This window comes from Pectinophora gossypiella, chromosome 8, assembly GCF_024362695.1.
Source record: "Pectinophora gossypiella chromosome 8, ilPecGoss1.1, whole genome shotgun sequence".
NCBI lineage: Eukaryota > Metazoa > Arthropoda > Insecta > Lepidoptera > Gelechiidae > Pectinophora > Pectinophora gossypiella.
The window spans coordinates 6479700-6506669 of record NC_065411.1 but is presented as its reverse complement, the minus strand read 5'-3'; the positions used below and the strand labels follow the sequence as shown (position 1 = coordinate 6506669).

General features: G+C 39.3%; 2 protein-coding genes across 2 annotated transcripts; both read right to left on the bottom strand.

Moving 5' to 3' along the window:
• Nucleotides 1–79: 79 nt before the first annotated feature.
• LOC126369117 (ionotropic receptor 75a-like) lies at nucleotides 80–17178 on the bottom strand. The gene is made up of 11 exons (XM_050013409.1): nucleotides 16744–17178; nucleotides 16232–16406; nucleotides 15310–15499; nucleotides 14595–14767; nucleotides 14081–14322; nucleotides 13608–13704; nucleotides 13071–13258; nucleotides 12546–12653; nucleotides 11626–11792; nucleotides 10778–10877; nucleotides 80–2572 (listed from the first exon to the last, which is right to left on the bottom strand). Exons 1-11 carry the CDS (start codon nucleotides 16852–16854, stop codon nucleotides 2543–2545), a joined length of 1581 nt encoding a protein of 526 aa, XP_049869366.1. The 5' UTR covers nucleotides 16855–17178; the 3' UTR covers nucleotides 80–2542.
• Nucleotides 17179–18624: 1446 nt separating this feature from the next.
• Nucleotides 18625–26607, bottom strand: LOC126368893 (uncharacterized). Its single transcript, XM_050013112.1, has 10 exons — nucleotides 26452–26607; nucleotides 25442–25619; nucleotides 24456–24648; nucleotides 24033–24205; nucleotides 22084–22325; nucleotides 21263–21359; nucleotides 20791–20978; nucleotides 20137–20244; nucleotides 19167–19333; nucleotides 18625–18871 (listed from the first exon to the last, which is right to left on the bottom strand). Exons 1-10 carry the CDS (start codon nucleotides 26557–26559, stop codon nucleotides 18637–18639), a joined length of 1689 nt encoding a protein of 562 aa, XP_049869069.1. The 5' UTR covers nucleotides 26560–26607; the 3' UTR covers nucleotides 18625–18636.
• Nucleotides 26608–26970: the final 363 nt, after the last annotated feature.

Genomic DNA, 26970 nt, shown 5'->3' with positions numbered 1-26970 from the left:
ATATTTAGCTTGAAAGTTCCGAAAAGTATTGTATGAACAAATCGATTTTACTTTTATATGCAATTGGAATATAGTGACTAAGTGATTATGCATGGAATATTAGTGTTTAATATACCACATATTTACTTTATTGAAAAATAAATAAATAGAAAATAGATAAAATAAATATCTATAACTTACTTTTATGTGTAACTTAAAAGAAATCCAGAAACGAGTCGTGAGATGTACAGCTCATGACTTATTATCGTGGTAATCACGCTCAAAGTTATTTGCTATGACTGTCTAACAATTTCACACTTTTTGAGTTTTTATGTTTATTCAATGAAAGGCAGCTTAAATGTCTAATCACAGTGAAAGCAGGTGGGGTGTGAAAATTCGCTTTTAGGACTACTTTACTTTACAGCAGTGTATGGAACATACCTAGTTCGTATAGACACACCAATGGGGTGTGTGCCTTCAATGCAACGGGACCTTAAGCTGTTTAGTTCATAACAATCATATTACATGAACACATTGTTCAATTATTCATCGATTTTCTTAGTTGTGTTTTTATAAGTATGAAATAAAACATCGTAAAAGTAGTCATATAGTTATTTATATTTTGCTTAAAAATGAAATCAATACTAATTGTTATTGAATACATACAGTGTATATACTTATAACAAATAGGCTTTTTTTATACAAATTCGTACCTATTAGGATAATGAATATCAGTCTTCTTGAATAATCAATCTTCTTCTTCATCAGAAATAATAACTTGATCTAAAAAGGCAGCAGGGGGTTGAATTTCTTGGTGCCGAGCCCATCCCATATACCAAACTATGCACATGACATGAGCACAGCACCCGAGTGTCCGTTTTCCAACTATACAGCTGCAATAGTGACCGACAAGTTTATTTCTGTTTTTCAAACTATTATTTAGCAAGATATATACAAAATAAATTCTGTTGCTCTGGTGCCTCGAGTGTATTTTAGCTCTTGTCAGCCAAGGATCACAAACTACTATGTTGTATTGATTTAAATTATAGTCAACTTCAAAATCTTCATACACTTCAATGAAAAACGTTCCGTTTTCTTTTAGGTGTTCGCCATAGTAGCTTCTTGCCTGCGGCACTTGATACGGCCCCAGAGACATTATCAACAGATCCTCATATGATAAGATGGGGAAACTGTTGAAAGCCTTCACTTGAGTTTATAGCTTGGAAAGCGGCTCTGCGTTGATTTAAATTGTTTTGTATTACAAACTCGCACAGATAGTTTGGGGCGTCGTGCTTAAGGTATATATCGTTGATTATTTCATTTACGAGTGGGTGATCTGTCACCCGTTTTCCGAAGGCATTTATTAGGGCGCAAGCAATCCTCACTTACTCTTTTAAATGTGGCATATTCGGTATTGCGTAGTTAGCTGGAAACGATAATAATACTGTTCCATCAATAATGAAGTACGTACGTCACATTTAGACTGCGTTTCCACCAGTAACATGCTAGATGCTACGTTGCATACCCTACAATCGGGTTCATTGTGCCGATCAGAATCAGACCCAATTATCTGATTGGTGGATATTAAACCTAGCAACGTAGCACATGTCAGATGAAAAAACAGCCTTACCGTTGTGCTTGCATTAATATGAACTGATTACTCTCTACTGTTACAAAAAAATGCAAATATCATTTATTATACATAATTAAGTGGTAATAGTTGGCTATAAAATCTATTGAAAGCGTAAGTCTGGTACACAAGTGATACGCTTGGCGTAAGAGCTATCTCTGGCTAATTATAATAGAGATAAGTTGACGACTTTCTGTTAAAAATGTTTTGCGTTGATTACTATTCGTCTAAGACGCTACATAATGAGAGCTTCGATAAAGTAGGATATATTATTTCCATACACGAATTTTTTTCATATGACATTTCGATTATGAAAAGCACGATTGAGAAACGAGCTGAATTATACATTGTCATTTTATGTATTATACTGACCAGGGACTATATAGATACCAGATACACTGCATACTGAGATTTTTAATTTTTCAATGTTCAAATAAGATTACTTAGCTCTCGATCGTCAAATAAGTGGCGAGCATAATTCAGGATGTTGGGGTGCCTAGCAATATAATCTTCAGTTGTCAAGTAAGACTGTATAGGACGCCGAGATCTTCGGCGCGGGCCACGAACAGTGCTTACACCACAACAAAAAACATTGCCTGGCACCAACATGACTGGACATCTTGCCAAGACAACAACAACAAATTCAACAATAACACTAACAAAGTCAACAAAAATACTAACAAACTCAAGAGGAATATTAACAAACTCAACAGTGGTAACAAATACAACAGAATAAACAGGATAGAGTCTCAGAACAGAGAAAAGCGCGTGCGCACGTTGAAGATGAAAGTGGCAAACTGAACTGACTGAAAGTTCACCCGGCTGCCAATCGTCCTATTGTATTTATTGTATGATGTTGTCTCACTCACACTTATTGTATGGCTATTCGCTATCCTTGTTGATTCCGCCGAAATAATAGAAATTCGTGCAACTTTAAACAAAGGACCTCCATTTTCGTACTTCCTGGAATTAAACGAGAAAGCAAAATGGCAGTTAATAAGTACACCATTTTGTTTCTCTTACACAGATTTCTTAAACTTCGAGAATTCTGCTTTTTAACGAGTACTAATGATGCCGCACTAAACGCATTGCGTATATAAAAATGTAAACTTTATTTTATATTTCATTAGATCCTGTCGTTGTGTCAAGTAAAATCAAGTTAAGGAGTAAATGACGCCTATATCATACATAACACAAACTGATAAACTCAGTTTGCAATTAGTAACCTTAGATTAGGTGTGCACAGTTAAGTACCTATGTACTTCCTATATAATGTAGCAAAGACAAAAACCATTTGTTGTTGCAAGTATTTATTAATTTCATTTTTTTTCAATAAGATAAATATGTTGTATATTAAATAATGTTTCATGTATAATCAATCACTTTGTCACTATATTACGATTGTATATAGATAAAGAGTAAAATCGATTTATCCATACGACACTTTTCGTAACTTTCAAGCTAGATATCTTGAAAACGTGACACTTTAGAGCATAGGTCCATTAAAGCTTTTTTGTTCAGACAAGTGTCCCCTATCGATTTGCACAGGTTTCATCGTGCGCCGCAGTTTTAAAAAATCCGCTAGGTGGCGCCACTGAGATATCGTCACTGGAAAGGCAAAATTACGTAAGCGCCAAAATAGGTATTTTGGGTTTTTTATATATTCGGAATCAGCGTTTCATTCTGCGTCGATCTGTCTGGGTAGCATTGCGATACGAGCACTTTTTTGGCGCTTACGTAAATTTGAAAATAGTTGATTTTTTTCAATTCCAGTTTCTTAAACGACAAGATTTTGGTGTTTTTTTCGTGACTGGTGTATAAGTAATATTGTGGTCCTATATAATAACTTCATATTAACTTTAAGTAAATTTGGCATTCTATAGTTAGAAAAGTATCATTTTATTAGTAATTTTGGACTACTGAAAATAAAAAATAGACTATGTATAAGTCATTTTTATTTACAGCTTTTAAAATAAGTAAGGCGTATAAGAAAAAAATGTCTTAGCATGTTTATGCAGTGAATGGCGAATAAGTAATTTTGACTTACAGTATTTAGAATAAGTAAGGCGTGTACGTAAATTTGCCTTCGCATTTTTATGCTGTTATTAAGCAAGTTTGTGGGCTAGCAGTAACTTTCCCAGGAAGTTATTTTTTAACAATATATCTAAAAGTAAAACTATTTTAGAATTGATTTTATAATTTATTAGCGACCCGGCTCCGCTCGGATGCAATGCTGAGGAAAAATGAAATTATTTACGACATCACATTAAAATCCTCAAAAATAACAGTATTTCTACACTATTTATTGGATGTTATTATACATACCTATAAACTTTCCTCTTGAATCACTCTATCTACTAAAGAAAATTGCATCAAAATCCGTTGCGCAATTTTAAAGATTTAAGCGTACATAGGGATATAGGGACAGAAAAAGCGACTTTGTTATACTTTTTAAGTTCTGTCGTTTGCATATTTAGCGCCAATTTTGAATTGAGAACTCTAAATTCAAATTTGTTGGAATTTCGAATATCAAAACAATTGAAAGCATTAGGATTAATGCAATTGTTTAGTCACAGCGTTGGTTTGAATCTGCCAGATCATGTCCGAAAATGAATCTTACAAAGAAAAATTTTCTATAACTTTCGAAGAGGCCTACTGCGACTTCAGTGTTTCAAACAGTTAAAATCTCTATTCCACGATGAAGTGCCATGTCTGCGAGCCATCGAACGCTGGTATTTAGAATTCGAGCGTGGATATCCGCCTTCACAGAAGATAATATCGTTGCTGTGAGACAACTAATCCTCAAAAATCGTCATGTGACATACCGAGAATAGAGGCGTTATTAGGCATTTCAGGGACAACCATTTAAACGATATTGAATGAGGCACTTGGTGTGAGAAAACTAGTTTGCCGTTGCATCCCGCATTTTCTGACGATCATAAGGTAGCCCGCGTCAGATGGTGTAAGAAAACTCTTCAGAGGTTCAACCGAGGAGAGTCAAATCACGTGTACGACATCATCAGTGGTGACGAATCTTGGATTTATGCTATTATCCTGATTCCAAACAACAATCCACAGTTTGGGTCTTCCAAAACGAGTCAAAGCCGACTAAAGTTGTTCGCTCTCGAAGCACTTCAAAGAAGATGGTGGCTACCTTCGTGGAGAAAATCGGTCATGTTGCGACAATTGCACTTGAAGATCGTAGGACGGTTAATGCAGATTGGTATACCACAATTTGTTTACCACAAGTCATCGCCGAACTTCGAAAATCTAACCCAAAGCGACGCATGATGATGCGCAGGAGTGCAGGATGCTGCACCATGACAACGCAAGCTCACACACCGCTCGTCAAACGATTATTTGAAGCAGGAAAACGTAGAAATTCTTGACCATCCTCCATACAGTCCTGACCTAAGCTCCAATGATTTCTTTACATTTCCTAAAATTAAAAAAGAAACTCTTCGCGGTCAAAGGTTCCAGTGCGGTGAAGAAGCGGCCAACGCTTTCAAGTCAGCCATTTTGAACACTTCTACTTTGGAGTGGAATAAATGTTAAATAATACCTGGTTCGAGCGAATGGAAAAGTGTATTAAACTTCGTGGTAAATACTCTTAAAAACAATAAGGGGAATTATTGAGGAATGAAAAAGACTTGACCCTTCCAGAGACTTGACTCGACTTAGAGCCACGTATGCTTGTCCTAATTCAAACAATTTTGAGCCCAAATATACTACTGCATGGTCGGCTGTGCTGCCCTGCATATGTTATGTTATGTTAGTGGGCTCTGTTTTCCGCATTTAGACTCTAAGGTGGCCCATTATGCGTGTAATTGTTGACTACGTAAGCCAACCTATCTCCTTCCAGAAGCTCAGAAGCCTCCTGGGGATTTCACAGGCTTCGCGGAGCGACCTCACCCAGCGATCCACTGTGCTGCCCTGCATATTATGGACGGTGGATGACAATGACAAAATTAAGGGCAACATCCTTCTTTCAGTCATTTTGTAATATCGTCCATCTTGGATTTGAAATTTTGACATAATGACAGTATTCTACTAGTGTAGTCCTATCTTTGATACACATATTGAGGGGGTTGTGGAAAAATATGTAATCCCCCATTATGTACCGGCTGCCATCTTAGATTTATAATGTTATTGATTTTATTATATTGTATTGACATCGGAATTAAAGGTGCGTACCAAATTTCAGATCAATCTGACAACAGGAAGGTACTTAAATTGCAATATCTAATTTTGATACAAATATACCGTACGGGTTTAGCTAAATAAAACCGTTTAACCCTTTCACGGACAGAGACCATGGGTCATTGGTGGTTCATAATAGGTAGTATGGCACCTTGGAATCGGAACGTCCGTATACGTTCTGTCTTTGAAAGTGTTAAAAAGAAACTTTTACAAACAGATAACGGGTTGTACGCTATTATTTATATTTTATGAAACTTTATTTCTGGCACTTCAGTATTTTAATAGCCATTTTTATAAATCAATTGAAGTAATAAGTAGTTTAAAGAGGTATTAAGAATAATTATTTGTCTCTTACGTCTTTTTACCCATGTAAGATATTACAAAAACTTACTTTAAAGAATTTTTGGTGAACTGACATAATCAATCGATCACTTTGTAGGCAATTTTTACATAATGAGAGCAGATGTGTAAAAGTCGTTACAGTAACTTTTACTCCGCTAACATTACAGTATTATTATATTTAAAGAAATATTGTCGTTCTCGTATGCATTGTCGTAAGAGCTGTAAGTAATTTTGCTTCCAAATAATATTTTAACCAGATGGCGGTTAAGTAAATTTGCTTTACTGTAAACTGAAGTCATTTTTACGTAAGCGCCACTATATCCTAAAATAGCAATCCAACAGTTATAATATGTATTGCTGGACATAGAAAATTAAAAAACAATGTAACCTTTCTTTGACATCATCTAAATTGGATAATTGGGTAAAAAGTTATGATAAAAAAACGAAAAAATGAAACTTTAAACGGCTTTTTCTCGAAATGGCCTTTTGGCGCTTACGTAATTTTGCCTTTCCAGTGACGATATGCCAGAAAGGTTCATAGCCCTTTTTGGGTTGGTCAAATTAGTTTTTCGTGCCCATTTTTTTTTGAGGCCGCTAGCTTGACGCACACGATATTAACTGTGTTGTGGCATCCTAGTTTATGTACATAATTCGGGGAACTAAGTTTTAGGGCATCCTAAACATTATCCCGGGTACAAAGTTATAGGCTTGCCTATAGGGTTCTGTAAATAATATCTACTTACCTAGGCATATAGAAAGTCAACCAGTAGCTATAGTTTCGAATAGATTGTCAGACTGAGAAAAATATCCGTTTGTCCGTCTGTTATTCAGCCATTATTTTTGTGTTATTCTCATTAAAAAAGCCAACCATCGAAATCGAAAGGGGAGACTTTTAAATGCCTACTAGGTATTAAAATTTCAGATACCTAAATTAAAAAGTCGAACAACTCAGAGTGATATAAAATTGTTTTCGGGTGGTTTACTGATGTACAGTTTTCTTCGTATGTATGTACATAAAGAAAGTTACGGAACATTAACAATATGGGTGCCTGCTGCCTCATATATATGTGGTAAATAGTTAGGTAATTATTATACATACATACATACATAAACTCACGCCCGTAATCCCAAATGGGGTGGGCAGAGCCACAAGTAATCAAAGACAACTTGCAGCCACTGTTGATACGAAGTCCTAAGATGGATATGATGAACGTTATGGTGATAAGGGATCAGCCTATCGCCCATAACATTAGTCCATCATGTTAGAGAACGCAATCCCTCTGTCGGTTTTTACGACATGCCCGGGAAGACAAGCAGCTGAACGTGTTCTATGTTTAATTATTATATGTTATAATATAAAGTTCATGTGATGTCTTCATCACCTACTTTTTAAGAATAGGACATCGTCAGTCACCCTCATGAAAATAAACTTTTCAAGACAAATATTTGTTTGTTGACTTGGATGAGTTCATCTTGCAATGGATGTACCTCTGACTACCCCATTTTTGGGATATGCTCGTAAGCTTATGTTACGACTTAGATGAGATTTCGCAACTTGGCCCTTGCTTTTAGCTTGCCGTGCCGTGATCTTACCCTATCCGGAACTGTACACGACTTTGGCAGATGTCTAAATACAAATATGTCGTACCTACTAAACTTATTTCTTTACAATCACAGAGCATCAGCAATGGCCGTGGAATTGCCAGAGTGTCCGGTTTGCATGGAGACGATGAGCAAGCCCATTTACCAATGTGCCTCCGGGCACAGTCTCTGCAACGTGTGTACCACCAACCTGTGCCCACCAAACTGCCCCATCTGTCGTCAGCCCATGACGCAGATGAGGAACTGGCAGCTTGAGGAACTCATTGCCAAGGTAACATGACATAAATAACCTACATATAGGATGTTAGTGATGTTATGTGTGTTTACCTTACCAAATACTGAAGGGAATCTTCTCTTCTATCGTGTGGATTGTGAGGTGAATTACCAACCTCATCAACCCTGGTGTCAGGGCTACTAATTAATTAACTAGGGACGATAAAGTGATTTTTCTAATTTGGTCCCAATCGGGATTCGAATCTGGGACCTTCTGATCGTGAGCCTTTGGCGGCGAGGATGTGCTGTCGCCAAAGGATGTTTTCGGGGTACCGAACAGAGCATAGTACCCCGCTACTCACGAGTTGGTAGTGTGACTAGGGATTGACGATCACTGAAGGGAATGATTCAGCTCATGAAATATGAGTGTAAATCAAGTGGAATTTTCCGTCACTAATAATTCGCGTCGATAGTACCTAACTAAAATCAATATTTGGCTTGTCCTAGGCCAAGGTGCCATGCCCTAACAAGCCGTCAGGCTGCGTGTACACGATGACAGCGGACGATCTGGAGAGTCACCTGAAGGAATGCATATTTCGCCATATGGACTGCCCACTGGGAGCAATTTTTGGAAGATGCTCGTGGAACGGTTAGTTGAATTACTTAGTGTTATTAGCCTTATTATATTAATGCTAGTTTTAGACTAAGAGCTAAGCTAAGTTAGTTTGGCTTAGCTCGCATAGCTGGCGCTTTAAAGTATTTTTATTTTATCGTAAGCACCTACTTACCTATCACGCTCCCAATGGTATCTAATTGCCTGATATTTTCAACTCCTGTAGGTAAGTAGGTTCCTTATTCCATGATTTAAATGTTGTAGGTACTTATTTGTATTTCCCCAGGAAAATTGGGTGACATGGTGAATCACTTCAAGGAGCGCCATGCAGACAATTTCATTGCAAATCCTGATGCCGATATTGAGCTTAGCAACGTGAACATTCGCGAGGACGACCGTCACATGTATCTTTTGAATCAGGGGAAGCTGCTGTTCATTCTCACCATGAAGATCGATACGTCGCAGAAGATGGCGTACTGGACTGTCCAGCACATCGGCAGCAAAAACATGGCAAGGCAATACATCTACGAAGTCTGTGTTACAAGCAAACAGGACCCTAGAAGGAAGGTGGTTTTCATCGAGCATTGTTTCAACGACGCTATCAAAGCTGATGAAGTTTTCCGCCAAGCCAAATGTGCCCTTTTGCCGTTGGATTCACTAAACCATTTTATAGCCAATAAAAAGATGTCATTTAAGTTCCTCGTCAGAAGACTAGCAGCGTCAGCGCCGAAGAATAAAACTGACGCGGCTGTTGCAGACGGGCAAAATGAAAATAAGTTTAATAACGGGCCTCCTAAACAAGGCTCGAAAGGTGCTGGAGCCAAATTTGTGCCTAATAAAGGGCCTCGACAAAAAAATTTCAACAAAAACAAATAATTTTGTGGTAGTCTTGTAAGTAAGAGTTAGGAAAGATAATAATCATAATATTATAAGATATTCATAAGTTGATTGCTTATGTTGACGGCCTACATTGAAGCCTAAGGTCTAAAAAAGACATGTGCTATTTTAAAATTTATTATTGTAATATTGTTGTTAGTAATCTGAAATTCTGAAAGAAAACAAAGTACCTATTTTCTAATATTTGATCGTCATTTTTTGATTTATTGGAATATAATTGATTTTTTTATGAGGATAGGTTTTTGTGATTTTATTTAGACACTCTTATCTAATCTACCCTACCCTAAGGTGAATGTTCTTCCGACGAATTACTTTGATATTCATAATTACAATTAATAACCACTATTAATTTTTACATCATTATCTCATTACACTAATGCGCAGTGGGCCAGCGTCGAAAAGTAGATATGCTCTATATACCTACCTACGATCCAATGAAGAACTTTTCAGGCCACTCCCCAAAAAATACTTGGTAGCGCTGTATAACTCCTACATGTAGTAGCTTTATGCCTACATGCATACCCACCTGGTACATGCGATACTAACATAAGGTGCCTAAGGAATTTTAAGTATAAAATATACAGCACACTCTTTATACATATTTTCATTATAGGCAGGTGCTGTTATAAGTACATATAGGTGCTGATTCCTGTACACACCATCTAGTTTTATTTTAAGTTATAGCTGTCATTTTCTTACATAACATAAACAGCATAACATAAAATATACGTCCCACTGCTGGGCACAGGCCTCCCCTCAATCAACCGGAGGGGATATGGAGCATACTCCATCACGCTCCAATGCGGGTTGGTGGAGGTGTTTTTACGGCTAATAGCCGGGACCAACGGCATCATTCATCGGGTCATTTTCTTATCCGCGGAAAAAGAAACAGACGGGTAATCGTCAGGCATAAAATTGACAATTTTAGGCCGAAATTTAAAAAGCCCTTCCAATATTTTATTTTGGCCAATAACCCGACAGAAGTAAGTTGACAGCACACGTCACGGGTTGGTTGAGCGAGATGCCTATTTTATTCGGTTGGGTTATCAATTCATTATAAAATTAACAGTTGTCAATCATCCGTCCCTTTCCTTTTCGGCGGATAAGAAAATGGTCCTCTAGGTGTCTACTAATTAATTAAATATTGACTAGTCACTATCATTATGTATATGTCTACAGCAGACCTTCCTGGCTAAATCGTGTCGTTTCTTTGCGAGGACCTCTATAGCAAGGAAGAATACAGCTATAATAGCACCGTAGGACAGTATAAGCAAAGCAGGGTAGCAGTCCACCATACTAACTGATACAAAGTTCGACTCTCGGCCAGAGCACTTCGGTCTTTTTTCGTACAACAGATGGTTCTCTCTTTTCTGTAGACCATGTTCTTGAACGCGTTTCATCCTAAAAATGGTTAAAAACTTAATTATACGAAATATACTGTGCGACGACTGAACAAAAATTTTAAGTCTATGGAATGCGCCTGTAAAATAAATAAGGCAAAGTAGCTAACAGTCGTTACTGTGTTTGTGAAATCACTGGCGCAGGTAAGCAACGTCGTCTCTGTGTTAGATTTGCTTTTTAGATCTTTCACGCCAAAAAAACGCTTGATTTTTTTTTAGGTACATGACTAGAATGATCGAAGGACTAGACGGACAAACACTAGGAAAATTGATGATGACGATAAGCCAAAAACACATAACATGTGTGAGTGTACATGTCGTGGCCAGATCTTAGTATTCGTCATTTCATGAAGTGCTCGATCATTTCATGAAATGGTCATATTTTATGAAATAGCCAACTTAAGTTGACCATATCGTTGAAACGTCAACGTTTAATGATATTTTTCAACAAACGTTTGGCCATATCGGGTGTCTATACTATGATATGATCAATTCTATGGTATGGCCACGAGATACACACATAGATAGCTACATAACTTCGTCTTTATGATGAAAACCATGCAAGCGCCATTTTGAAAAATCTCGCCCTGATGTGATTTTCTTCAACTTTAGGTAACCCGGGAAAAATGTACTACAATTTTTTTATTTGGATTGAATTGTATTTTAGTTTCTCTATTGCAAGGTTTTGATTTTCAAAATGGTGCTTTCGTGGCTTCCACTAAAAGGCGACGATAGTAATTCAACCTCACCCAATCTTAAATAGCTCTTTGTAAGGCGTGTTTTTCCGCACCGCCTGCCAGGGGTCTATCACTTGCAGGTACTGGATCTCCTTCAGCCCACATTTCTCGCCTTCATGGAAGAACTTGCCGACGAATTTGTACCCCACACCGGTCTCCATGTGAAACGCGAATAGACCCTACCATGTGATAGAAATTCGATTAAAGTATCTACTTACAGCAAAATAGATATAAGAATATGCTATCGTCGCGAATAGTATGTAACACGACTCCATCCCAATTGTGGTAGTCAGAGGTACATCCATAGTAAGATGAACTAAGTACCCAACCTCACCGAGATTTCTGTTAGACCAACGTGATAGGTGGTGAGCCGTATCGCCATATATAATGCCGAAAAGGTAATGTTATTTTTGTCGTAAAATGATTTTGACGATAAGGTTTAACAACAGACACTACTTACACATTGACGTTATCGTACACGCACACCCGTGTGTGTGACGTCTGACGCCCATGTTGAAGACTAAAGTAAGACCGAGGGTTGAGGTAAACCTAGCTCAGCCGTTGGAGGGGAGACTAGAGGAGAGTTGCCGTTCTATACGTAGTATTATTCCTTATTCTATGCCACAGATTACTTAATAGTTACTACGTAAGTTTAACTCTTGTCGAAATCACTTTGTGAGACTGTCCTTTGTTTGGTAAGGACTTTTCAGGCTTGAATCACCTGATTGTCTGAAAAAGTAAGATGATTCCGTGCTTCGGAGGGCACGTTAAGCCGTTGGTCCCGGCTATTAGCCGTAAAAACACCTCCACCAACCCGCAGTGGAGCAGCGTGGTGGAGTATGCTCCATACCCCCTCCGGTTGATTGAGGGGAGGCCTGTGCCCAGCAGTGGGACGTACGTATATAGGCAGTTTATGTAAGTTTAACTCTTACCTTTTGCATATTCTTGACCCCTTCCTCCATTGTCATAAATCGGGGGGTGGTACCGGGGGGTGCCACTTTGGTCTGATAAATAGCTTTCCTAGTAGGCTCTGTAGCTGTCTGAAGAGGAAACAAAATCAGTTCCGGGTGGAGTTTATTATGTTCTTTATAGCTGTCGTAAAATTGTTAAATCGCGGAAGATCAAATTAAAATAATCCTTCACAATATGTATTTTATAGGGTCGTTCTGTCATTGCCGTCTTTGGATTATAATTACACATTTGATTAGAAATCCGTTATGTTTTGGCTAGATGTTGGTACAGTAGTTTAATCTCCTCTTGAAGTAAAATCAGGGGAATAATTTGGTTAAAATCTATCTACATACGGTCCGGGGAGGAAGCGAAGGAGTCAGGATCGTAGTAAGTGGAATACTGTGGTATCTACTTACCCCAACGGGAAATATGCATGGTCTTATGTACTTATGTATGAACATTGCGAATGTCTTGGAAACGTTTTTGAAAAATCTGCAACAACTTACCGAGAAGTAATACCTATTGAAGACAGTGTCATGTACTCCGAACCTCAGTCTAGAGTGCAGAAGGTCTTCTAAGGACCTGATTTGCGATGAGCTGGACTGCAACAGAGCCACGATGTTGGCAGAATACGACGTGTAGAGGAACATTAGAGCTAGGAATAGGACTAGCATCACCACGCGACCTAGGGACCCTGGAAGAGTATGACAATGAAACCACATGTTTCTCGTAAAAACAAACGAAGAATCGTCAAAATCCTGAATCGGTGCTTTGGTAGGTAGGTAGATAGGTGCTTAGGACAGAATGGTGGTTTGCATAAAAAAATCCTTCCATTTTTAAAATCTTCTAAAAAAAGGTAAGAAAAAATAACATGCGCCTACTACCTACGTACCTCAAAGCAGAGCCCGAATCGGTCGCAGGAGAACGGTTGGAGAATCGCCTTGCACATAAGAAAGAGAAGCAAGGTGCAGGTTTACTATGTTTGTCGAATGTCTAATTGCGAGGAGTTTTGGTGTAGACTAGCTGGTATGTAAGTATAGTACCTTTCAGTTCCACCGTGCTTCCCTGCTGGCAGGCTGCCCCGTAAATAAGAAGAGCGACATCTTGCACATTGCCTCTTAGAACACCCGCGTCGGAAGCCTGAAATGATTTGCATTGGTAGGATAGTAAGTAAGTTTTTAACAAAACTTCGATAATAAATAACACTTTTGATGCTTGGAAAGTACCTACTTACGCATATTCACTACTATTTTGATTTATTCTTTCAAATGTAATTCACATACATATTATTATACAGATTTATTACGTAGTTTTTAATTTTGTTTTTAACAGCGGACTTAGCACCGTAGGTAAGTGCGCGACTCTTTCTTGCCTCGATATACGTCACCCGTCACTCTCTCACAGTACTGCACAGAAAGAGACAGGCGATCTCTGTCGCGGCGAGAAAGAGTCGCGTGCTTACGATGCTAGGCCAGCAGTATTTAGGTAGGTACCTATTATGGAGTTTTTATCTTACCCTTTGTAAATCATTTTTTGTTCTTTTCCATTCCCAAATGGCGACAGCTAGGAGTGCCAGGAACATCAAGAAGATAAGTCCTAGTAGGCTGTACCAGACAGTGGTCTTGAATGAGAGGAGGAACAGGTTGTTCTCATAGGATAACTTGGGCTGCTGGAACACGAACTTAGACCGAGTTGGCGTTGGACTCGATATGTAGTCCACTTCAGATATCCGTTCGGACGTGAAAAACATCGGAGAACCTACAAAATTAAGATGACTGCTAGTGCGAAATGTTTTTTTTAAGATGAGTGCGTTTTTAGATTTGTCTAAAACGCCATTACTACTTGGCCGGATAAAGATAAGCAATGGAGATTTTCTGGGTAAAAAATACGATAATCTGGATGAGGCCCAGGATGCAAAATGTAAACCTTCTTAGACAAAGCCTCAAGGCTAGTTTTACCTAGGTTAGGTACATAAATAATATTATAGACACATGAAGATGTTTCCGTACTCCATGGTAAGATCAACCTACCTCCGATTTCTACTTCGTTTCTGATCAGGTACCCGGTGAGGCCATTCCACGTGCCGTTGACCTTATACCCCCAGGTGTTGGCAAACACGTACTTTCTGGTGGCGTTGAGGAAGTCCAGCAAGTGGTTTGTTGTACGGAAGTTTACCTTCGTGATTGTATCTATGTGATCGTTTCTGAAAACATACATGTGCGTTGCTTACTTTATCTAAAGAGTTTATTCACGAAAAGGGGAAGTTTAATTTTAAGGAAAAAGAAATTGAATATTGTTGGAAGTGTCATGCCACTTTACTTTAGGTTTATCTGTTTTTCAAAACAACGTTCTTTGTGATTTATCTCTTTTTATTATATTACAAATAGTTTCGCAGAATGACATTTTGTGTGTCCTTATGTCACACCCCCGACACTTCATACAAACAACTTCGTTTTACACAGACACCACACATTGACGTTATTGTACATGCGCATCTGTGTGTGTGATGTCTGACGCCATACGATTAAAGTCTAAACTATGTTCGTGGTAAAAACCTAGCTCAGGCGGGGAGCGGAGAGTTGCCGTTCTATACGTAGTATTATTCTTTATTATATGCTTAAGTGAGGATCCACTAATAATTTGTACCTAGTTACAATTGGACCCAGTGGTTGTCGCTGTGATCGGGTAGGACAGCGTCTGCCTGGCCAGGTAGTGAGCACTAAATTAAATAATAATGCAGCTTACATTCCATCTGTCAGATGGTAGACACTGTCATTGTCAGTGAGAACGTAGCACACTGGTATCTCATAGCCATTCAGGTTGAGTCTTCTATCAGCTGTGGAGGCCAGCTGGTTCGTCTGCTGGAACCCGGCCTGAGTGTCCCACACCCCGAACGGCTCTGTGCACCATGGTTTACCGTTGCCGATTTTATAAACTGAAAACGACAGGTCAAGTATAACCTATAACCCATTGAGGCCGGGGCTTAAAAGAACCTTACCGGATTTCTTATCCAGTGGTGAAAAGAAACACTAACGCCTCATACGTTTATTTTTACGGATCCACGCACCGCGCCTATTCACGCGGCTTCAATACTACCTACGTGTAATTCCAAGCTGTTCCTGCGCAGGTACGTCGTAGAAGCGGTAGAAGTCAACTACCGATTGCCTAGGTATTACGGCTATGAGTTTTTATTACCGAAGTAATCATCTTGCGGATACAAGTCATCATCTCCCTAGCATTATCCCGTTTTTCACAGGATCCGTTTACCTAACCTGAAGATTTGACAGGTCCGGCTTTTTACAGAAGCGACTGCCTTCTGACTTTTCAACCCGCGAAGGGAAAACCAGCCCAATACAGTTTAGGTCACATGCCTCCGAAAATGCATATCTCGAGAATGCGGATTTCCTTACGATGTTTTCTTTCACCACTGAGCATGTGATAATAATTTATGATCCAAACATAAATTCGAAAATCCTAAATCATTGGTTTAGGCCTGTGCTCGATTCGAACCTGTGCCTTCAAAGTGAGAGCCAAGCGTTCTACCAACTGGGGTACCACGGCTTCTACTTGCGGATACAAGTAAACCTACTTTAATTTTCATCAGATAATTCAAAAAATATAAAAAAACTTAGCATACATCGTCTGATTAAGCAGAATAGAGACTCACTGAAATAAAGATCATAAGAAGTATTACTGGTGGGCTGAGCGACCATTACTTCAGCATCTGGTAGCACCTCGATATCGTCAATAGCCCCGGGGACTCCACCTTGCGACGTGTCGTCTGCAACGCTTGCGATCAGGATCCAACGAAACGGAGAGCGGAAATGCTGTTTTATATTGCTCTGTAACATAATGAGTTTTAGAGCCACACTTATAGTATCAAAGTATTAAGGAAACTCCAGATTTGCCCTGGACTAAAAACTTCGTGGTCCAGGTTTTGCCCATGGACCACAAGGTCACAACATAAAGCAGTTTATGAATTGATTATGTATGCCGTCCACAATAAGCTCTCAAAACACATCTGTCAGCAACTCACCGCACTTTCCTATGCTTCTATCCTTTTCTGTTGCTCAGAACCGCTATTTGCTAGAGCGGGAGAGAGCGATGGCACACGGCAGAATTGACCATGCATATGCATGCGTATATAAGCGTTGTATAACAAAAATGTCTGTTAGGTACCGCTTTGAAGTATTCAGAGATGTTGGGACAAGCGAGGTCTGCCAGGAACACGATGTGCTGATCTTGCGCATGTCGCGGCGGCAGGTGATACGGTTCGAGGATTTGCAGCATCGTCACCTGATCTTCCCCGCTGGTCAGTGCTGTGTAGAGCTGCACCTTCTTGTCTGAAGGAAGATGAGGACAGAACGAGCAGAGTACAAATGAAATGAACTTGGCAGTTTCCTAGTATGCAACTCCCTTGAGGCGTCTAATGCCTTTTAATTTCTTGATATTAGAAGTCGTTCTTATAAAGGAGTTTAGTTGAAGTCCAAAGTGCAACAAAGAAGACACTAGTCAGACTCATCTGCCGTTTTTCCAAACACCAGGAATGTAAAAGGAAATTCAATAGATTGGTAACTCGAGACCTGTGTATGGTCAGGTTGGTATTTATCAATTTGCTATAGACATTACAGTTGTAGGCTCTTCCTCGTATATTAGTACTAAGTACTTCAATAGGTACCAATAATGGATACACGAATTTAAAGAATTTAAAAAAGGACTTACGTATCGGCCAGCAAAGCGTAGCGATAACAGATGAAGGTCTTTCCATGGCGTAGACTACATCAGCTACCATCTGCGCGTCTTTGTCTCCACAATAGACGTGCACAAACAAAAAAACAAAAACCACAAGCCCCAAATACCGAAGCCCCATGTTTGTCTGAGTTACCCTTCGACGGCATTATGGCAGGGAAGTGAAAAATATTGCAAAAATAGACTGTTAGCGTGTTATCCATAATAAGTTTGTTTAAGAAATTGTTGAAAAACGCTTGAGGGAACGGTGTTGAGCATGAAATATTCACTGGTGAATATTATAGGTCGATTTTCGATATATACAGCGAGTGTTTGTGACATCGTAACGAATACTAAGGGGAATTGATTCATCCCATATTTTGAGTTAATATCAAGTGGAATTTTCCATCGCAAAAGTATGCGATTATTATTCCCAGCCGATTTAGGCTTCAGCGACTGTGCATTATCCAGAATAAAAATAAAAAAAACTCAGAATAATCAGCTGAATCATCCCTCTCAGTATTCGTTACTACTTACTAGTAGCCATACAACTACGTATGGTTGATAGTGACACTGTAACGAATACTGAGGGGGATGATTCAGACCATGATTCTGAGTTGATATCAAGTGGAATTTGCTGTCGGAAAATTCATGAAAATTTTTGTGTCTTTTTTTAAATTATTTTCAGTTCCATACTTTTGCGACGGAAAATTTCACTTGATGTCAAATCAGAATCATGGACTGAATCATCCTTCAAAATTTTCGTTAAGATGTCACTAGCACTCTGTATTTGACGAAAAACTTCGCGAATGATGCATTTCCATTTATCGAAGGTTGAGCAAGCAGATACTATAGCGTATTTATGTAATAGGTATGTATTATAGGGTAAGACTGTTGGCTTGACCATTAGAGACACCGATCTATCACGTTGGTCGTCTTGCAATGGATGTACCTTTGACTAGACGAATTGGGATAAAGTCGTGAGCTTATGTTGTGTTACATACATACATAAGCAGAGACTATGGAATTCCATTTGCTTCGATCCTGACACACTTCTCTTGCTTCCTCCACATTCATCAATCTTTTCATACACGCACGCAAGTTAGTAAACCTTTTCTAAGGACATCTTCAAGTTGGTCAATGTAAGTCCTTCTAGATCTTCCTCTGCTAGCCCTACCATCAACTTTCGCTTTGTGTTGTGTTATAGGGTAAGACAACGCTAGTGATTTGTGAATAATAATTTATTTATTATAATAAATAAATAAATATGTGCAATCTGTGAATAGCTACAAACTTTTTATTGCACAAAATCACAAGGAAAATAATCGACTGCTGTGAAATATCTCAGTGCTCTCCACAACAAGCCTTAATAAGTCGTTGCCGTTTGTTCAGGAGAATCTCGATGATCAAGAAGAATACAGCAATGATCACGCCGTATGTCCACACTAGTAGGGCAGGGTAGCAGTCCACTATACCGACGGAGACGAAGTTCGATTCCCGGCCCGTGCACTTCGGTTTCTGGGTATAGAGACGCAGATTCTCTCGGTTCTGGAGGCCGTGCTCATGAATACGTTTTTCCCTAGAAAGAGACAAACTATACATAAGCTGTTGCCTGCCATCCCTAATGAGGTGAACGGAGCCTCAATTCCTCATTCTTTGTTCTTTTTATTCGCTTCCTGTCCGTCTTATCAGGAACGGGTCATAGACATAGGATAATTGATAATGTATCTATAGCGGCTACTCATTTAATTTTGGTCAATCTATATACCCAACTCTGAATTACCTGTAGAGATTGTTAATACGCACTCAAAGCAAATAAAAATAAAACTTATTCAACGTACCTAATTATTCAAGATAGTGAAATTTTACCTTACCCGATCTTAAACATTTCCTTGTAAGGTGTGTTTTTCCTCACCGGACGCCACGGGTCCAAAAGGAAAAAGCAATTTATCTCCCACAAATCACATTTTTCCCCTTCTTTAAAGTATTTGTTTACTATCTTATAGCCAGGACCTTTTTCCATGTGAAAAGCAAATAAGCCCTGCAATGGGTTAATGCACGATGAAACAAATTAAGTACATCTAACTAATACTTAAGGTCTTGTATTCAAGATTTTCGGAATTATAGATACACAGTATAACATAACAAATAGAATGTCAGACGAGATAGTGGCGAAACGCTTGTTCTTTTCAGAACAAGAAGACGCGGTGGCCAATACCTGCGTTGCAAGGATGTTCTGAAAAGGCACATAAAACGGTCACATTGAGCCCTCACGCTGGGAGGCACAAGCAGGTCAGCGCCCAGAGTGTAGACACCTTATCCAACAAAAGGTGTCCGTCTTCGAAAAAGATCTGGACAGAAAACATGATGATCTGAAAGCCCGACCATCTGCGAAAGCCCGACGCAGGCGGTGTGCTGACGTGCCCACAATGTGGGCGTACGTTCTCGCAGAAAATTGGCTGTACGAGCCATCACAGAGCACACCAGAGAGCAGATTTTCCAAGTTCTTGAATGACAACCGTCAATGAGTCCACCAGCTGCCGCTGTAGTCGAAATCGACTGTGAAGCTTCATCACTATATTACACACACAGAAAGTATGCAAAATTACAAACACAATTCCGGGAAACCACGGGCAGCTACGTGTGTCAGTTGTTTAGAGCAGTTATGATGAAAGCCACGCGTCTCCCGGGAACATTCATGTTTGTTTGATGTCTATCGGGATGTATGAATCACGACACTCTAGATACAATTTATGTGCAAAGTTACTACAATCTATTTATAAGTAGCAGTAATTTTAAAATCAGTGATGTGTATATTGCTATACTTCAGCTTAATATAAGTACCTGTTGCATCCTCTTGACTCCTTCTTCAATCGTCATAAATCGCGGTTTGGTGCCCGGTGGAGCAATTTTCTTTTTGTATAGAGCTTGACGTATTGGATCGGTTGCCGTCTGAAAAACAAAGACAGGATAATAAAAATGTAGAGTCTCTGGGGTCCTGGCCGGCTTGATTCTCAAACCTGTCCTGGACTTGCACCAAAGAGTTATTCATTTTTACTAACAGTGTTGGCTCGACCATACTAATCATTGATTTACCACTACCGTAGATACAGCGCTTGATACAAAAATGCGGCGTAAACTTGGTGCTTGTTTAGCTATACATTCGTACACAGTGGTATACATACAATAAAATCGTATCAAATTGAGAAAGACGCGTCGTCTTATTACGCATATTAGCTTCTATTTTTGCAAGTTTTTACCACGCACTTTCCCGTGTTGCCAGTTCGGCGCCTAATCGCGCACTGAGGTAAAGTACTGTCAATGTCGCTATATTAACAGTAACTTTGTCACTTCAGTGTCTGTGTGTAAGCGTGATTGTGCGTGCGTGAGTGTTGTGTGAATGAGTGTATGTGTATGTATGAACCAAAGATAGAAAGTTGTAGATTGCGTACTCGTATTTTAACAATATTTTTTTATTCGAAATAACGATTTAAGTACCATGAAATAATATCTTCCGTATACGGTGTCATGGACTCCGACTTTCATCCTGGAATTTAGGAGATCGTCCAGGGTGCGAATCTGTGAAGAGCTGGATTGAAGGAGCGCCACGATACTGGCCGAGTAGGAGACGTACAGAAACATCAGCGTCAGGAATAATATCAGCATCACACTCCGCCCTAGAGCACCTGCAAATATATTGTTTTAATCTTCTTCTATAGTGTGTTCGTTATCCGTCGGGTTGGGAGGACATGTCTGTCGGCAGTCGCGTTCCTAAAAAACCTCACCTATCAAATCTTCAGGTTAGGTAAGCGGATCCTGTGAAAACGAGATAACGCTAGAGGAGATTATGAAACATTTACTGATACTTAGATGGCGTTGCTTATGAATAAACACATTGAATGGGTAGATATGTACGGGTGAAGACTGGCGCCAGAGTTAATTATTTTTAAACTTGTATCGTATTTATCACCTTTTAGTTCAACGGGGCTTCCTTGTTGGCAAGCTGCTCCGAATATCACTATTGCTACGTCCTGAATGTTGCCTCTCAAGATCTGTGCACTTTCCATCTGAAAATATTAGTACAATACAACTCTTTATTGCACACACGAAAGAAACCCATTACATAAACAATTACAGACAAACAATTGGTACAAAAGGCGGCCTTATTGGTGATGTAGCAATTTCTTCCAGGCAACTTTCAGACCAGTACGAATGTCGGTTCATATTTTTGTGAGTTCGAGAACAGTATGTCCCTAATTGTTAATAAGAATTTCAAATCTCTCGGCCGAATTAAGTTTCCTTAATTCGAAAAGAAATCCTAAGGAACGTTAATTCGAGAAATACCAGATGCAGCGAATAATTTAATGCTCAAAGTTGGACCACGAGGAAAACTTGTAGCCTTGTAGTAAGTACCTACTGCGATTTGTGTTGCTCGCCGTTTCAAAATCTGCAGTCGTGTTTGAATTTGTGGGTATTATTCATTATGTTGGAGGCTGTCGAACTACACAAACGGATTTTCTTCGGAGACTCAGTTTTTTATCTCTTGAACTTAGGTATACTAGAATCTGTTGTTTCTAATAAAAAAACGACACTGCTCCAATGCGCATTGGTGGATCTAAACAAACACAGTAGTACAGTCATGAGCAATATAATGTACCCACTTTAGGACTCTGTCGCACTAACATATTTGACATTTAGTGAGACTACAGTTCAATTTGTCAAAAAAGTTAGTGTGACATGGTTCCAAAGTGTATACATATCAATGCTCGTGACCGTACATTCTGGACCTACCGGTTCTATACCACCCTTAGCCCGCGCCCACTCCCACTTAGCAACAGCCAGTAAAGCCAGGAACATCAAGAAGACAAGCGCCAGAAGACTGAACCACACGGTGGACCTGAACGGTAGCAGGAAGAGATTACTCGTGTATGATAGCTTCGGTTGCATGAATATGAACGTCATCTGTGTGGGAGTAGGGCTCGATATGTAGTCTACCACCATAAGCCGTTCCTGTGTGATGAACATTGGGGAGCCTGAAACAAAAATATATATCTTCCTCTTCATCGTTCCCTCATTACTGAGGATCACGACCACGAATGATATCTTTCCAATCCAAGCGTTCCTCAGTACTCGAACAGCTCGATGCATGTTTCCCTGAACTGACTGAAAGGTTATTATAAAGTTAGTGATTATTTAGAAGATATGAATGCATGGGATTAACTGTCTGAGAACTGATATTAGGCAGCTAAATTACTCATTTGTATACCAATATTTTATGTATATTTTTTTTATTTTTTAAAGAACGTCTAGGGCCCTGTGCCGAGGTTTTTCTTGCAGCTTCTTTTCCCTGGCTATACCGGTTGTGAGATGCTGCAGTAGTTTTAGGCGGATGAGACGTTCGTTATGTAAAAATTGACGATTCAAAGTGTAACTATGTTACCTACTGAATAAAGATATTTTTGAATTTGAATTTGTCATCCTCGCTGCATCGGTCTATCTCGTTAGTAGTCTTCCCTGGCGCGCCTTCCCTGCATCTGCCCCAGGATTATTAACCTCTCCAGACTAAGCGTATGTGACGGAAGAAAGAACTTTCTCGTTACAGTTAAAAATACATATACATACACATCCCTAATGGGATGGGCAGAGCCGCAAGTAATCAAGGATCACTTTTGATACGAAGTTCTAGGACGGATAGGTAGGACGCACCGTACGGTCACGAGCATTAATATGTATATACTTTGTTATCAAGTCACATTAACTTTTTTGACAAATTGAACTGTAAGTCTCACTAAATGTCAAATATGTTAGTGCGACAGAGTCCTAAAGTGGGTAAGTACATTATATTGCTCATGACTGTACAGTGAAAGGTGATCAGCCCATCGCATGAAACGGAACATCATGTTAGAAACAATCTCACAAGCGGATTTTACGGCATGAGTGGCTGGGAAGAAACTGCTGTAGGTAGTTACGCGTTCTGTTACTTACTGTAGTTTTAATGAAATGTTTCGTTTTGGTAATTTACAATGCGCTGTATTTGCCAATGTCTGTGTAGCGACCGTATTTTGAATATCACCGCACTGGTGCCGGAAGGTCTCCTGTACTTTTTCCTTTTTGTTAAAGTCTAAGGGCCTGTTCACACTAGCGATTTGTCCGGCGATTTTAGGTTCTATTTTACGATTTTCTTGTGCTCTTACGGCAATCGATACTATACAGTCGACGACCCGATTACTCTAGCCATAGAGGCAGCCAATCAGCTCGCGACACCAAACACTTCAGGACCCCGATACCGACCCCGCCGGCGTGGTCGACGACTTCCCTCAATCAGCGCTTATCGCTATCGACCCACTAGGGTCGATTAATTCTTTCAAATATTTTTCCTCTCAGACTACGCCCTGAGCCGAGGTTCGAGCCCAACTGGGCACCCTCAGGCCTGTTGTCTTAAACGTTGTACCGGGTGAGAGCCTTCAGCGCTCCTCATTTGTCCGGCCAAGTAGTTAATGCCATCTGCGGAAAATCTACAATAAGTCACGTCAAAAAAAAAACTATACATTCGTATAAATGGGGAGCGCTGGGGGAAATTGTCCGATTCATTTATGACAACAAGCCTATATTAATTAAAGTAGGTACCTACATTAGTTTTCTGACAGTTATCCTACGTACCATGCTACAATAATATAAAAGGTATACAGGTGCCCAGGTGAATACGAACCTAACAGTGTAGTGACTATGGTCTATATTACCTCCGAGTTCAGCTTCGTTCCTGTCTAGATATCCAGTTTGACCGTTCCAGCTGCCATTCAAATAATACCCGAAAGTACTCGTAAATATATATTTTTTGTCCGCGTTAAGGATTTCCAGTAAAAAATTCGCTGTCTGGAAAGTCACCTTCGAAATAGAGTCTATGTGGTCATCTCTAAAACAAAGGCACATTCGTAAAATATCAGATATAGGGTGTAATTGAATTATTGTGCATTTATTTGCCAATGGAATTTTCCACAGCAAAAGTATGGAAATTATTATATTATTATTATATGAGCTGAATCATCCCCATCAGTATTCGTAACGGTGTCATTTACACCTGACAGGTATAGAGGACAATGAATGATGATTAAAATGGTTGATTATATTCTATGATTTTGGTAGCGTATGGTATTGAAACCTACATGCCATCAATCAAATGGTTCATGCTATCTGGTTCTAAGAGTACGACTGTGGTTGGGATCACATGACGATCCAAATTCATTCTTCGTAGTCCTATTGCCTTGGTAAATCGACTTGAGATTTGGAATCTGTATTGTAGGTCCCATATGCCGTAGAATTCTGTTCGCCACGGCTTTGCACGTCCTATTTTGTAGACTGAAAAACATACAAATACATAATAAAAAAGTAGCATGGAAAATGCTGCACCGACAAGAGCGGATGATGGATGAATAGGGAGATCGGCCCTTACACCTTCACGCGGGCCCAGTGCGGATTGATGGTTATTAACGACTGCTAATGCAGCCGGGACCAACGGCTTAACGTGCCTTCCGAAGCACGGAGGGGCTCGAGATGAAAACTTTTTTTTAGGCAGAAAGAAATAATCTTTCGATTTTAAAATTTCGGATACTTTTTGCTGGACCACTCTTCTCTTCCATCGTGTGGGCTGTGAGGTGGAGTACCAACCTCATCAACCCTGGTGTCAGGACCACTTAGAATGAACAACTACAACATTTTTGTTCATCATCATCAATTTAAGAGCCACGCTCTTGTCAGTGTAGCATTTTCCATTCCAGTCTATCATAGGCCAATTCCTTGACTTCCCTATAAGACACGACGTTAACCTTTTCTTTAATCTGTTCCATGTAAGCTCTTCTTGGTCTTCCCCTTCCTCTCTTTCCTTCTAGCTTTCCTTCTATGATGTTTTTAATGAATTCGTCGTGTCTTATTAGGTGTCCAATCATCTTGCCTCTTCTGTCCTCAATAATTTTCAGTATTTGTCTCTTTTCCCTTACTCTTACTAGCACTTCCTCATTTGTAACCCTTTCTGTCCAACTTATTCTTTCCATCCTCCTCCAACACCATATTTCAAAGGCCTCGAGTCTCTCTCTGTCCTTCTGTGTCAGTGTCCAAGTTACATTTTTGTTAACGAACCCAAAAAGCTACTTACTAAAATGTAGATAATACGAATTGTTTCGAAGGGGTCGTGCGACCATCACCTCTGAATCAGGTAACATGTCGATATCCTCTACATCTTCAGGTATTAAGGAATGTGTTGCTGATTCGTTGTCAGGTCTCATCAGCAGCATCCATCGGAACGGCGATCGGAAATAGCTCTTGGTGTTGTTCTATTAAAAAGATATAGAGGTAGATGTTAGTGACATCGCAACGAATACTGAGGGGGATGATTCAGACCATGACTCTGAGGTGATATCAAGTGGAATTGAATTGTTGATTGGTAATTGAATTTTGTAATATCTGTGACGGGTAATTATTATTATCAATAAATGACTATGACTATGAATTTAATGTCAGATACTACATGAAAATTATAGTGGTTTTTTTTTATTATTTTCAGTTCTATACATTAGACGGAAAATTTCACTTGATATCAACTCAGAACCATGGTCTGAATCATCCCTTAAAGTTTTCGTTACGATGTCACTAACACCCTGTGCGCACATTTTTAAAAGTATAATGGCTTTTTTGAAAACCGAATAAACGAATGTTAAAATTTACTAAAAAAAGAACACGGAGAAATTATTGACGTTGTAGAGATTTATAAATATATATACAATATTAAGAAAGATACTCAACGCATATTCTATTTCATGTAGTATAAGATTAGTTGTTACTTTATCATACAAGATAAATAAATAGGCAATTTACGTCGCAGTAATGATCCCGTGCTTCGGATGGCACGTTAAAATGTTGGTGTCGGCTAGAAGCTGCTGTTAAGAAAAAAACACCTCCACCAACCCACATTGTGAACCACAGTGTGGTGGAATATGCTCCATGCCTTCTCAATCACCCGGGGCTTCCATAGCCATAGTATACTCCACTGCGTGTTCGTGGAGATTTTGGACTAGCAGCCAGGATCAACGTAACGGCTTATCGTTATTGTATCTTCCGAAGCATGGAATCATCTTACTTTTTTCGGACAATGGATGACATACAAACCATGTTTAAATGATCCGATATATTTTCGCAACCAAGGTCTACCACAAATATGATGCGATGTTCCTCCATGTGTTGCTGTGTACTGCCTGGCAGGTGGAATTGCACCATACTGACACGACTCTTATTCTGACTGGTTAAAGCTGAATACAGTTGTTTTTTTTTATCTGTAAGAAATTGGTGCGTATTTACAGATTGCACGGCGATAAGGCCATAACATCACGTTGGTCTAACATAAAGCTCGATGAGGTGTGGGTACTAAGTTCACCTTGCGATGGATGCAACTCTGAATACTCCAATAAGAAGGATTATTCCACAAATCCCCGTTAGAAATCCCCATCAATGACATCGTAACGAAAACTTTGATGATTCAGACCATGATTCTGTTTTGAATCCCTATTGATAAAGACAATGGGGAAAAGTGAACAAAAAGTTTACCCATCCCCATTGATGGGGATTTCTAATTGGGATTTATGGATTAACCATTCGGAATACAGTGTGTAAGTGAAATCGTAACGAAAA

Bases quoted from the DNA above. Each gene is read 5' to 3' on its own strand.
- LOC126369117 (XM_050013409.1), bottom strand. From the start codon at position 16,854: ATGCTGCAAATCCTCGAACCGTATCACCTGCCGCCGCGACATGCGCAA. The intron at 14,323-14,594 runs GTAGGTTGATCT...TTAATTTTGTAG, and splicing joins AAACGAAGTAGAAATCGGAG to GTTCTCCGATGTTTTTCACG. The intron at 12,654-13,070 runs GTAAGTTGTTGC...TTTCCTCTTCAG, and splicing joins TCAATAGGTATTACTTCTCG to ACAGCTACAGAGCCTACTAG.
- LOC126368893 (XM_050013112.1), bottom strand. From the start codon at position 26,559: ATGGTGCAATTCCACCTGCCAGGCAGTACACAGCAACACATGGAGGAA. The intron at 20,979-21,262 runs GTGATAAATACG...ATATATTTGCAG, and splicing joins AAGCCCCGTTGAACTAAAAG to GTGCTCTAGGGCGGAGTGTG. The intron at 19,334-20,136 runs GTACTTATATTA...AACCCATTGCAG, and splicing joins GAGTCAAGAGGATGCAACAG to GGCTTATTTGCTTTTCACAT.